Source organism: Callorhinus ursinus, unplaced genomic scaffold (assembly GCF_003265705.2).
Source record: "Callorhinus ursinus isolate GAN/ISIS: 27379988/994484 unplaced genomic scaffold, GSC_fseal_2.0 scaffold13, whole genome shotgun sequence".
Classification (NCBI taxonomy): domain Eukaryota; kingdom Metazoa; phylum Chordata; class Mammalia; order Carnivora; family Otariidae; genus Callorhinus; species Callorhinus ursinus.
In genome coordinates this window covers 25,691,889-25,703,972 of record NW_027397075.1, presented here as the reverse complement: position 1 = coordinate 25,703,972, position 12,084 = coordinate 25,691,889, and the positions used below count along the sequence as shown (strand labels likewise).

At 49.0% G+C, this 12,084-nt stretch overlaps 1 protein-coding gene across 7 annotated transcripts in view; it reads left to right on the top strand.

The window, feature by feature from the left end:
• The window catches only part of ILDR2 (immunoglobulin like domain containing receptor 2), a 60,081-nt gene extending 48,365 nt beyond the window's left edge, over positions 1-11,716 (top strand). For 6 of the 7 annotated variants that reach the window (XM_025877689.2, XM_073899947.1, XM_073899949.1 and 3 more), the window contains 3 exons: positions 2,420-2,630; positions 3,922-4,594; positions 5,858-11,716. In XM_025877689.2, coding sequence (XP_025733474.1) covers positions 2,420-2,630; positions 3,922-4,594; positions 5,858-5,893 — 920 coding nt within the window. In that variant the 3' untranslated portion in view covers positions 5,894-11,716. The remainder of the gene's footprint in view (positions 1-2,419; positions 2,631-3,921; positions 4,595-5,857) is intronic. The other variant, XR_012380524.1, reaches the window with a different exon arrangement.
• Positions 11,717-12,084: the final 368 nt, after the last annotated feature.

Genomic DNA, 12,084 nt, shown 5'->3' with positions numbered 1-12,084 from the left:
GAGGAGGAAAGGAAGCAGAGAAGGAAAGTACCTAGTGTTGGCCCCTCAGGTTGGAGGTGCCGGAGCCAGAACTGGAACCAAGATCTCCTGGAACCTGCAGGTTGATGTTACAATAATTGCATAGAGATTAAGTGGGAATACAGTTCACCTGACTTTGCGAGGCTCTCTTTCTGAAGAGCAGAGTAAACCCTGGGGTGGATCATGGCCATGGGATAGTCTAGAAGATCTCATTGTAAAACGTATCTCATGGTTTCAGGTTGTGACGAGATTCTGTAAGAACTGGGAATTTCAGGTTCAAGAATTCACGAGATTTGCGAGTAAGATCCTCACTTTCCTTGCCCCTTGTAGGTAGGGGGTTGCTCTTGGAATATTTTTAGTCCAGAAGCCCAGTGCAGTGATCTTGCAGACTACAGCTCCCAGGGCAAATACGTTCCACCTGCCGTTTTTGGAAATAGTTTGTATTGGAACAGAGCCAGCCCAGTTCACTTATACGTTGTCAATGGCAGAGTTGAATAATTGTAACAGTATGGCTTGCAAAGCCTAAAATATTTACTGTCTGGCCCTGCACAGAAAAAGTTTGCCTAGTCCCAGAGTTACATTATTAGGTGTTTGTGAAGCAGGGATGTTGATGTTTATGTTCAACATGGCAGAAATGTTAGAGCAGCATACAACCTAGACAGTCCGTCACTATGAATCACGAAACTGAGAAACCCTCACTATGTGGAGAAATGGGAAAGATCCATTATTCCCTGAAGTTTAAGGAAATTTCTGAGCCAACAAGGGGATTTTCCAATAGTTTCACTTGCTGCCTTTTAAAGTTCCCTTTAGTACTGTTCCCAGGGGATTAGAATTCACTGGGATCATGAGAAAAGGAAGGTTCTGGATTTTATTAATCAGTAGTATCTGAGTTATTTTCCTTTCAGATGGACACTTACTAGTCCATTCTCGTTAGGAGGAGGAAAAGGCTTAAAAATTAGATTATAATTCAAAACCAACTGACTGCATGTCCAAGATGAATGGCATTCACAGGAAGCCCAGACCTGGTAAAATAGGACAAGGAGGCTGTGTTTATGCAACAGGGGGAGGGAGCGGAGGCCCTTCCTTTCCTTGGTGGGTGGGAGTGCTCCTCCAAGAACTCTTGGGGATAAGGAAGAGAAGTAGAGGGGGGGAACCTGAGACACGGATTTGTGGTGTCCACATCCTATCTTGGCTTACCTTTTACTCAACAGCCAAACCTTACACCTTGTAAATGTTGATTTTGATAATATTTTTAAGTTCTAACCAAAGGATTTTAGAAAACAAATGGATCCAGTTACATTGCAAATAGAATCTCTAGATGTGTTTTTTAAGTAAAATGATATTCAATCCATTTCAAAGTTCTGTAAACAAATGGTTGGGTTTCTTTCTTTCTTTCTCTCTCTCCTTCCTTCCTTCCTTCCTTCCTTCCTTCCTTCCTTCCTTCCTTCCTTCTCTCCCTCCCTCCCTCCCTCCCTCCCCCCTTCCTTCCTTCCTTCCTTCCTTCCTCTTTCTTTTTCTTTCTTGACTGATTCTTGTTCACAAGTGCTTTTGCAAAATGCTACTTAAGCCACTTTAGGAAGTAAGAAAACTGTGCCCATCCCCCCCCTTCTTATAGGAAGAGTACAAGTGGAGGCCAACAGGCCGTAAGTGCAGCCCGCCCTTCTTGTCTTACCACACCTGTACACAGCTGTCCTAGCCACCCATGGCCACATACACTGGAATATTCTTTAGGGAGGCAAAGAAGTATTTGTAGGCCCTGGAAATGGACTTGGTACGAATTGGGAAGGATAGTCCACGTTCCTGGATGAGCATCCAGAAGGGGGGTGATTGGATACTAGGTGTGCAGTCCCCTTGCCCCTGTGGACTGTGCTCTGTGGTGAAGGGCACAGCTGAAGGAGGCTGAAGTGGGGTTCCTCTAAGGCATGGGGCTGTACTGGTTCTGAAGGCCCATCTTGGGATGCGGTCAACAGAAAGGGAGATTTTTTGTGAACTGGCTTCTCTCTCTTTTTGCCCCTTTTGGCTCAACCTGCCTGGGATCATCATGGCTTTCAAAGAATTACACAAGAAGAAGAAAAACATTGGAACAAGGATGATGATGCCCTAGGAGGAAACCAGCTGCAAAGAGCCCAAGTTCTGGGAAACATGCCTTAGGTGGAACAATAACAATTGTTTTTCTGTTCTAAGAACAGAGCATGTAGGAAGGCTCCCTCTCTCTAAGCCAGTGGGCTTCTGGATGGAGCCAGTTCCTGCTGCGCTAAGAACACAAACCCCGTTAGTTCAGGTCTACAACCAAACTGGAACAGGCTTGAAGCCTTGGGTAGGGCGCCTTGGTCTCGGCCCTTAACAGACTTCCCACCCTAGTATGTAGAAAGCTCTGTCATGCCTGGTTTTGTCCCTGCAGATAACAACACCATCTCTGAACTCAGCTCCCTGCACGAGGAGGACAGCAACTTTCGCCAGGCCTACCACCAGATGAGAAGCAAGCAGTTCCCTGTGTCCGGGGACTTGGAGAGCAATCCTGACTACTGGTCAGGTGTCATGGGGGGCAGCAGTGGGGCAAGCCGGGGGCCCTCAGCCATGGAGTATAACAAAGAGGACCGGGAGAGCTTCAGGTAGGGGTGACGATGGCTGCGCCGGGGCTGCAGTTCTGGTGCTGGGGGTGAAGGGGCTGGAACTGGAAGGCAGGGTGGCTCTGAGGCTGTTTTCTGATAGCATCTCTGTCTCCCATTCTAGGTTGTCCTGCCACACCTCTCTTTGGGCTGTTGAGCATCCCCTTCTCATATTTATTAAGCAAGGGAACCCTTGTGACACCGTGTGTAGTAACAGTCATTCAAGTCCCTTTGAAATGGGTCCTCTGTTCTCCTTAATGAACCTTACTAACATTTCCTTGCCCTTCTCATAATATTCTCTTCTATAACCTCTAAAAATTCCCCATCCATCATCTCCCTCATTTTTAAACAGATTTATTTATTTGAGAGAGAGAGAGAGAGAGAGAGAGAGAGCAAGTGGGGGGAAGGGGGAGAGGGAGAGAATCTTCAAGCATCAGCTCCATCTCACAACCCATGAGATCATGACCTGAGCCAAAACCAAGAGGCAGATGCTTTACCCATTGAGCCACCCAGGTGCCCTTCCATCATTTTTGATCATTGTTACGTGAAAGGTAAAATGCCAAACATGTTACACTGTTGTATTTGATTCTCATAACCCTGAAAGGTAGGTACTGTTCTTGTCCCCGTTTTAAGTTGGGGAAACTGAAATGTACAGATGTGACCCAGAGTCACCTGGCCAGTGGGGTGGGAGGCCAAGATGTGTACCCTGTTTTGTATGGCTTCTTCCCAACTGAATAGCACGGTCACCACGCACCTGTCCTTTATCTTAAAGGACAGTAGACATAGCCTTTCTCTTAGACTTACCAAGTGCAGGTAACTCGCAGAGATTACTTGGCCGTGGGTTCTGAGGGAGGCAAAGGCTTCTCTGTATATCACCAAATATTACAGGGTTATCCTTGGACCACAACTGTTTGTATCGCAAGCCACACCACCCACGCTGGCTTCCAGGGTGTGAGAAGTGAGACATGTGCTTGTCACCCAGAAGGCACAGAATAATGATCACAAGGCCCCCATTGTGTGTTGCAGCACCATATAAATCACAAAGTATTTTTATCCACACAACTCCGTTTTGATCCTTAGCACGAACTCCGGAGGGAGCCACGGTCGCCCTCGCTTTACTGTCTGAGGTTCCCAGGCGCCAGAGGTGTCCAGGACTGTTCAGCCGGCCCCTGCGTCCCGCTCAGGGTCCCTGCCGCCCGCCCCCCCCTTCCCCCCGCCGGCCTGGCACACGGCGCCGACCTCGGTTGCGGGCCAGGGCCGGCTAACCGCCATCCCCTCTGCCCTCTGCCCGCAGCCAGCAGCGCTCCAAGTCGGAGATGCTGTCCCGGAAGAACTTCGCCGCGGGAGTGCCGGCCGTGTCCATGGACGAACTGGCGGCCTTCGCCGACTCGTACGGGGCGCGCTCCCGCCGGGCCGACGGCGACAGCCACGAGGCGCGGGGCGGGGGCCGCTTCGAGCGCTCGGAGGCGCGCGCCCTCGGGGGCTTCTACGCGGACGGCTCGCCGGAGGAGTACTACGGCCCGCGGAGCCGCAGCCGGGAGCCCCTGGGCGACGCAGGCCGCGCCTGGGCCCCCAGCACCCCGCGCCGGCGGCCCGACGACGCGCCCCTGCCGCGCCTGGTGAGCCGGACGCCGGGCACGGCCCCCAAGTACGAGCACGGGCCCCGCGCCGGCGGCCTGGAGCGCCAGACGCGGCCCGAGGGCGCCAGCCGCGGCGGCAGCCTGGAGACGCCGTCCCGCCTGAGCGCGCAGCTCGGCCGTCGCAGCGCCTCCTACTACGCCTGGTCGCCGCCCTCCACCTACAAGGCGGCCGCGCCGGAGGACGACGAGGACGACTCCGCCGACGACGACGCGCTGCCGCCCTACAGCGAGCGCGAGCTGACCCGGGGCCCGTCCTACCGCGGCCGCGACCTGCCCTACCACAGCAGCTCGGAGAAGAAGCGCAAGAAGGAGCCCGCCAAGAAAACGGTGAGGCCGCGCCGGGTGCCGCGCGTGGGGCGGGGGGGGGGGCCGGGGTGGGTGGGTGGGGGGGGCCTGTCCCGGGCGGCAGGGGCCCGGAGGCGGCTTTGGGAACGCGGAGGCTAGGCTGATTGTTGCCGGCCTCGCCCTGCGCGTGGAGTCAGTAAGCGTGAGGCCCTGGAGAGTTCCTAAAGCAGAAATAGCAGGGGCGTAGAGGCAGAGAAGCAGATCCGCAAGACCAGCTTTGAGAAGCACGTAGCATCAGGGATTCGAGGCATCATTCCCACCACGGACATTGAGGGGGACCTCTGAGGTCTGTGTGCAGAATGTTCTGTGCATGCCGATATGCGCATTCCTCCCCATCTCCCACCCCTGGCGGGGAGGGTTTATAATTGGCATAAAATTCCCAAAGCGTTCACATCCCAGAGAAGGTTAGTGGCTTCTGCTATTTTTGAAGGACAGCTCACTTCTTGCCTCCTTTGACATTTTGTTGAATGCAAACTATAAATTGTGCTCTGTGTATGTGAGGGAAACCTTTTGGTCCCTGACCAGTTAATTGTCTCTTTTGTAATTGGCCTTATGGAGATTTTAATGCTTTCTCTGTGAATGCAGCCCAGTCCATCCCTCGGCCCCCAGATGTGAGGTCTGGACCTCAGAGAAACGCTGGGGGACAGTCACAGATGTCCACTCTCGGGTGCCAAAGTGCCTGTGCCCCCTGTGCTCTTTTTCTGGAGGCCACTCTGCGAGCCCAAGTGCTTATGCTCCCTCCTCAGTTACCCTGCCTCTTCCACCATCTTGTTTTTCATAATTCAAGGTAGACATTCTCTTTAGCGTGTAGTACGGGGAGACAATGTGAATGGAAAAAAGTTATTAACCCCTCCAGAACAATTAAATGTCTTTTGTCGTTCTTTAAAGAGAACAATGAGATGACCAATGAAGTACCGTGAGCAGGGAGTGACCTTTCAGGTCATGTCGGGTTTATGGTGCACCCTCCACACTAGCTGTTGTGGAGCTATGAACGTTGTAGTTAGCCCTAGAGGGTTGGGAAGTCGTTCTGGGGCCATGGAACTAAGTTCTGTCAGATGTATGTTGGCTTCAGCACCAACTGAGGCTTGGGAACGATAACCACAAGCCTAATGAGATGCCCTGAGTCAGGGTGTGCCAGATGCTGAACAGGGTGTGGACTCTGCCCAGGGAACCATCTGCTGTGTTGTGTTGGGTTTCTTTAACCATTGTGTGGTGTAACGTTGTGCTCTTTCTGCTCTTTTCCAGAGTGACTTTCCAACCAGGATGTCCCTTGTGGTCTGATGTTTGTTTTGAAGACACCTCTCTGGGTGACTAGAAATCAGAAGCAGACTCCTGGGACAAGACACAAATCCAAGAGCCAGCAGGCCCGGGACCTTCTCTGGCCACCACCTTGGAAGATTTGCTGATCTTTGCTTTGGCAAGGGATGGGGGGCAGCCTTTAAGGAAGGCTGATTCCAAACCTCAGCGTACATCTAACTAGTATGAGAAACTTACGAAGATGACTGCGTGTGAGAACATTCCCACACATGGAGTGTCTCACCCACTGAGTTCATCCTGCCTGGTATTCTTCTGTAGCTGAAACAGGAATCCTTTTCCAATTCTGGAAGGGAGTTAGCTCTGGACTGGTAATCTCTAGAAAATGCCTCTGCCTACAAGTATGTTCTTCTATACCTCCTGTGCTGTGCTTAGAGGCAGAAAAGCTTATTATTACTACTATTAAAAGAAGGCCTTGTACTGACAACGGAAGATAACTTTAGGCAAAATATACCTTTTATCCCTGTCTCCTCCCAGTCACTAGTCAATGACTATTGTTACACTAAAATCAGAAGGCCTTTGGTGAGCTCAGTGACAGTGACCTGCTGGACAATCACAGAAATGACTTCAACTTGCTGTTCTAAGTGACAGTTCTTGAGTGGCTGGAACAAGACAAAAGAGAGTATACCTTTGTGAAAAGCTGTGTAAGTGGTATTTCTTTTTCCATTCTGAGAACTTAAACTGCTTTTTCTCTTTCTGCTGTGCACAGCGAGATCTGAGTCTTGGACGTTAAGGGCTCTCCTCATTCTCCCTTATCCTGGACTTTCCGCAGGTTGGTGCCACCCACAGAGCCCCACTTCCCTCTGCACTCTGATTAAATTGTCATCAGGTGCCTTTTGAGAAATGCTTAAAATACACACATGAAAGAAAAGAGGAAGGAAAAAAAGGAGAAAGCGGTTATGCAAAGTAGAGAAGAATGAAAAAGAATTTAAGAGGAAAAGAATATGTGATCTCATTATACTTTGAGTGTGGGCCATTTCCCCCACAAACTGCACTCGGTCTTCTCTGGTTCTGTACCTCATTTACCGTGAGTTGTTTCTGCCATCCCGCTCTGTTATCCCAGGACGCCAAAGGTATGTGGCGCATGCCTCTCTTGGCCTCACCAGACTTGCTGCTCTCCACACTTTGGGAAATGAGGGATCTTGCTCTCTCAGGAAGGAGCACTTCCGATTCCCACCCTTGCTGAAATGATAGATGTTGCCTAAATCCCAAAGCTAGATAGCACCGGATTTTGTCATTTGTATAGATTGCAAAAAAAGTGGCCACAGTTTCTTCCCTTCTCATCAAGAGGTGCAGTCTCTTTCTCCACCCCTCAAATCTGGGAGTGACCATGTGATTTGATTTGGCCAGTGGCCCCAAACCAATGTAACACAGGCAGAGACTCGACAAATTCTTGTGCATGGGGCCTGTCTTCTCTTGCTGTTCTTGGGAACCTTGCAGTTGCCCCTAGGTGAACAAGCCTGGGCTATCCTGCTGCATGATGAGAAAAACAGGCCCAGTACCCCTTCCGTCCTGACAGCCTATCGAGTCTCAGCTGATTGCAAACACATGTGTGAGCAGCCAAGCCCGACAGGAGATTGCCTAGCTGAGCCCAGCCCAAATTGATTCCTACTCAAGGCATGAGAAGTTGGTGCACCCTTTAAATGTTCATTTCTCTTCAAGGACAAACTGACTGTTTCTCCTTGTCTGGATGTTCAGCCCTTAATCCCGAACTCCATCTAACCCTAGGTGTCTCACAATCTCCACTTTCTTTGGCAAACGTTTGCCAAAGCTTTTCACCCTGCACCGTTATGGTGGGACATATGGTTGGATCAAAAGTCACTGGAGGACAATGAACCTATGAAGGTTTCTTCTTCAACATCTTGTCGGTCTTCTTCAGAGCCACCTGACCGGAGCTGGGCCCTAGTCTCAGAGCACCATTCCACTGGTATCCATTTACTTCACGGTATTTCCAAAAACAGTCCTACATGTGCAATGAAAGAAAGAAGTGGCTGGTGAGGGTCAGATGGATGAGTTGATATCATTGCTTGGAGGAGACTTGGCCTACCAAAGGACTTCTCAGCGGCTTTGGCCTGTCTGAGAGGAACCGGGGACAGTTCAGCCCAGTGCTGGCACTTCCAAGGGCAGGAAGACACAAGCCATAACCCTGGTGCTGAGTTTTAGACTTGCTGGTGTCCCTGGCCTCTGAGAGCCTAGGTCTAATCTGTTTGGGCCCCAATTCAGATGGAAAGGATGATTAAACAACATCATTTCTTAGTCACCAGCTTTGGATTTCAATTTGCTCAGGCAATTCTGGAGAATATTGGGTAGCTGCAGAAGCTATTATCTCTTCACACTGAGCACTGTGTCAGGCTTCTCTCCACCAAAGAGCCCCATAGCACCAGCTGCAGAGACCAGATATATTGCTTTTGTTAGCCAAGGGCATGTAGGATTTTGGAGAAGGTTAGGAGAGTCGTGGGAAAGAATTATTAAAATTGGAAACCTGCAATTCCAAAGACAAACCAAACTATAGACAGACAATACAATAAAAAACACAAAGACAGCAGGCTCCTGAAATAACCTGGGGAAATGGGACCAGGTTGTCCCCTGTAGGGCTGCATAAATCACTGAAACTTCCAGAGAGAACACTATTGTTTCTGGGTACGTGGATAGAGACAAGACTGGCTAGACAAATAAAGGCAAAGCTGGCCATCCTCGGCACCCTGGCTTTTCCCAGTGGGTCCTTTTGTTTCTTCCCTGAATGGTGTTTCCCACAGAGGAAGGGCTTATACATATTAGCTTCCTTCCTAGGTTTTATTGGGGTACAAAATAAAGTCTTGTGTAAGACATGACCTCTGTCCATTGGGACCCTGCAATTGAATAGGGGAAATAAGACATGCCCAAGAAAGAAGTAGGAGATTTTATGCATATAATGTGAAATATTGCTATGGATAAATCACAACAAACCCAGAGAATTAAAAGTTTTTAAATTTAAATGGGTATATTTTGATATTTAAATGTGTGTGTTTGTCCATCCATTGTCTTTAAAGATTAGCTCAGTGTTCTGAAAAAGCCAGTATTAAAAAATCTGATTGGAAGAGATGAATTAGGTTGGGGAGGGGTACAAGGCAGAGGGCCCAGGGGGATGATGCAGGACGTGCTGTGTGCCTGTGAGTCACAGCTGAGTCAGGGATGTGTTGGAGAAGGGGGTGCAGGTGCAGGTGGCAAGAGGTATCTCCTAGAACAGCTTCGTTAGGCCATGCATAGGTTCACTAGGAAGCTGGGGACATTTGCCCTGGACCTGATGGTATGCCTCAGCTTTCACCCAAGCATGCTCCCAGGGGAGCTCTGGATCTGCTTGTCCAGGGGCTCAGTTCTGCAGCCGCGAGTGTTGCTGGCTGCCCTCACTGACACAGAGAAAGTCTGGCAGAGATAAAGGGCCTCTCATCTCCCTTCCTGTGATCCTCACTCTGCACCTGGCACAGGACTGGGTGGGTGGGTGGGGGGCAGGAAGGGGCTGCCACTGTAGCCCGCAGCACTCCATGCTGAGGACACCTAGCCACGTCTGTAAGTATTTCTAAATACTCTGAAAGACATCACATAGGTAATCCAATTAGATTACCTGATTACCTTCAGAGGCTGAAGTTGCAGATACTGTTGTAATCCTTCCTCCCCTTTTCTTTATAAATGGATATAAATGGAGAAATAAACCATCATTGCCGTTAGTGAAGTTACAAATCTAATTAGGCCTTTAGATTCCGAAGCCTGTAAATCTTATCTGCGGGACTGGTGTTTCCCCAAATTGCCTAACCAAATTATGTGATTGCTGTTAAAAATGTGTTGTTGGGCCCCACCTTGGAGATTGATTAGGTGGGTCTGGAGTGAGTATGGGTTCTTTTAACGTATGTCTCAGAAGAGCGCTGTGATCAGATGCATTTGGCAAATGGCGCACTAGATCATACCTGTGGTGTACCCCCAAGCAGTTGGTCCTGAGGCTTCTTCCTTGGGCTTCGAGGATGTCTTCAGACACCCCCTTACTCCCTTGGGGCTGGCAGTGGGGCAGCGCCCAGCAGTCTGGCTGCGACAGAGGTGACTGGCTCGCCAGGGTCCAGAGGTAAGGGAACTGTGTGAGGCAGAGAGGAAGGAAAACTCGGAACACTCCCCGAGAGCCGGTTCTAGATGTTTCTAATCCTAGAATAATGATCTATTGTGACAATCTCAGATCTGACAGTAGGAATCACAAGTAATTTTCTCATTCACTTGATGTCATTCTGAGCAAAACTTAGATCGTGAACAGAAAGAAAAAAGACAGTTGGGGAAATGGCAAATCGTTCTTCGAAGCATTCAGATTATCAGCCTGGCTGGTCAACTCCCACTTCCACTTTAAGACCCAAAGTGGGGTGGGCAAGAATAATAAGAACTACGTTATATACCCTTCCAACATCGGATTTAGATGCTGCCAGAATCTTGCTAGAGTTTAAAATTGATCTATAGGATCTAGAGATCCAAATTCACCAACATAGGGCCCCAGGTACTTAAAGTCCTAGAAGGAAAAAAGTGCCTAGTTTGTTTTGTGTTGTTTTGTTTTTGTTTTGTTTTGTTTTGTTTTCTGCTAGGATCCTACCTCCTAGATACCTGGGAAGCTGATCCATGGAGCTTTAAGTAAGGGGCTTTTACTATCAGAATAGAACAGAGATACTGTTGAGCTGCTTAAAGCAGCATCCTGAGTTTTGGCACTGCCTGAGGGTGATACGTTTAATACTGAGAGTATTTTGTTATTTTTATGGTGTATTACTGTTTACAGAGCACTTTCACACGCATTATATCCTTTGATCCTCACAACACCCTCCTGCGACAGAGGCAAGGTGGATGTTGTGGCCTCCTCATCAAACAGAAGGTCAAGCTGAGGTTGAGAGAAGCTAAGTGATTTGCCTATAGTCCAAAGGTTTTTAAAATCACAGAGCCAGGCCCTCCGTCTGCCCAGGGTCCTTCCCAGACAATTCCTGCAGCACCCACAGGACTGGTATCTGGCTGATTTGCACCTGCTGCAAGAGTCCTGGGCCCCGTGCTCACCCACATGCCGCCGGTGGGACGAGGCTGTGGAGCTGGGCAGTCGGGGCTGCTTCGTGCTGCCCAGCACCACTCCTGAAATGTGGCTCTGCATGGGCGCCAGCCTCCCTCAAGGATGGTTTCTCTTTCGCTAGCTGTGCTGTGAGGGGAAAAGGCTTGGACAAAAATACGCTTCAGATTCCTCCTTGAAGAGGAATTTCTGAGCCAAACTACAAATTCATCTAGACTCGGAACTCCAGGGTTCAGGGACAACCTGCTTAGAAGTGAACTATCTGGCACCTTCACCGCATTTGGGGATTTTAGGTAGAACTAAGAAGGACGAGATGTAGAAGGAAGCGGTGCAGCTGTGTAGTTAGAAGTTTTGTGAGAGTTTCTTACTGGCGCTGGACACAAGCCCATGTGGCCTGACCCATCTCTTCTGGGAAAGCGAAAAGAGATACAAATACCTTCACTCTTACTTTGGCTTTAAGGAAAAGCCACTTTATTAACAAAGGTATTAGACACTATCCAATGAGAATTTTCCCCTTGGGAATATACAAGAGGGGAATAGAAAGTACAAGAAGACAAAGGGGTCAGAAATCTGTGTCATGAGAGTCACCTGCCCAGTTATTTTGTGCCTTGTCTGTGGCATCAAAACTAAAATGTTGTATCACTCTTGCCCATGATTTTTTTTTTCAGTGTCAAACATATGAAGTGAATTTGCTTGTAATGATTTAATCTAAATAAAGTATTTCACCTACATTTGTTATCAGGAACTCATAATTAACACAACTATGTTTAATCATGATCTGACATTAAGTGACCTCAGCAGGAAAAAGAAAAATCACACACAGACTGCCTCTGATTGTTTTAAGTACCGTGACAGAGGGTTAAGTACCGGGGGCATGGTAGGGAAGGCAAGCGCTAACAGCGTAAGTAGGTTTTCACAGACTTTCATGAGCTATGGCCTGGATAGATTCTGTTGCCACACTCACTGCTTTCCACAGACTAACATTCAGGAGAATATGAGGAGTACGAAAGATGGCGGACAATGTGTTGGTACCTAGTTTATTTTCAAGAAGGGCACAGGTATTTGCTTGCTAGAAATGGCACTTGGGGAAGGGAGGAAG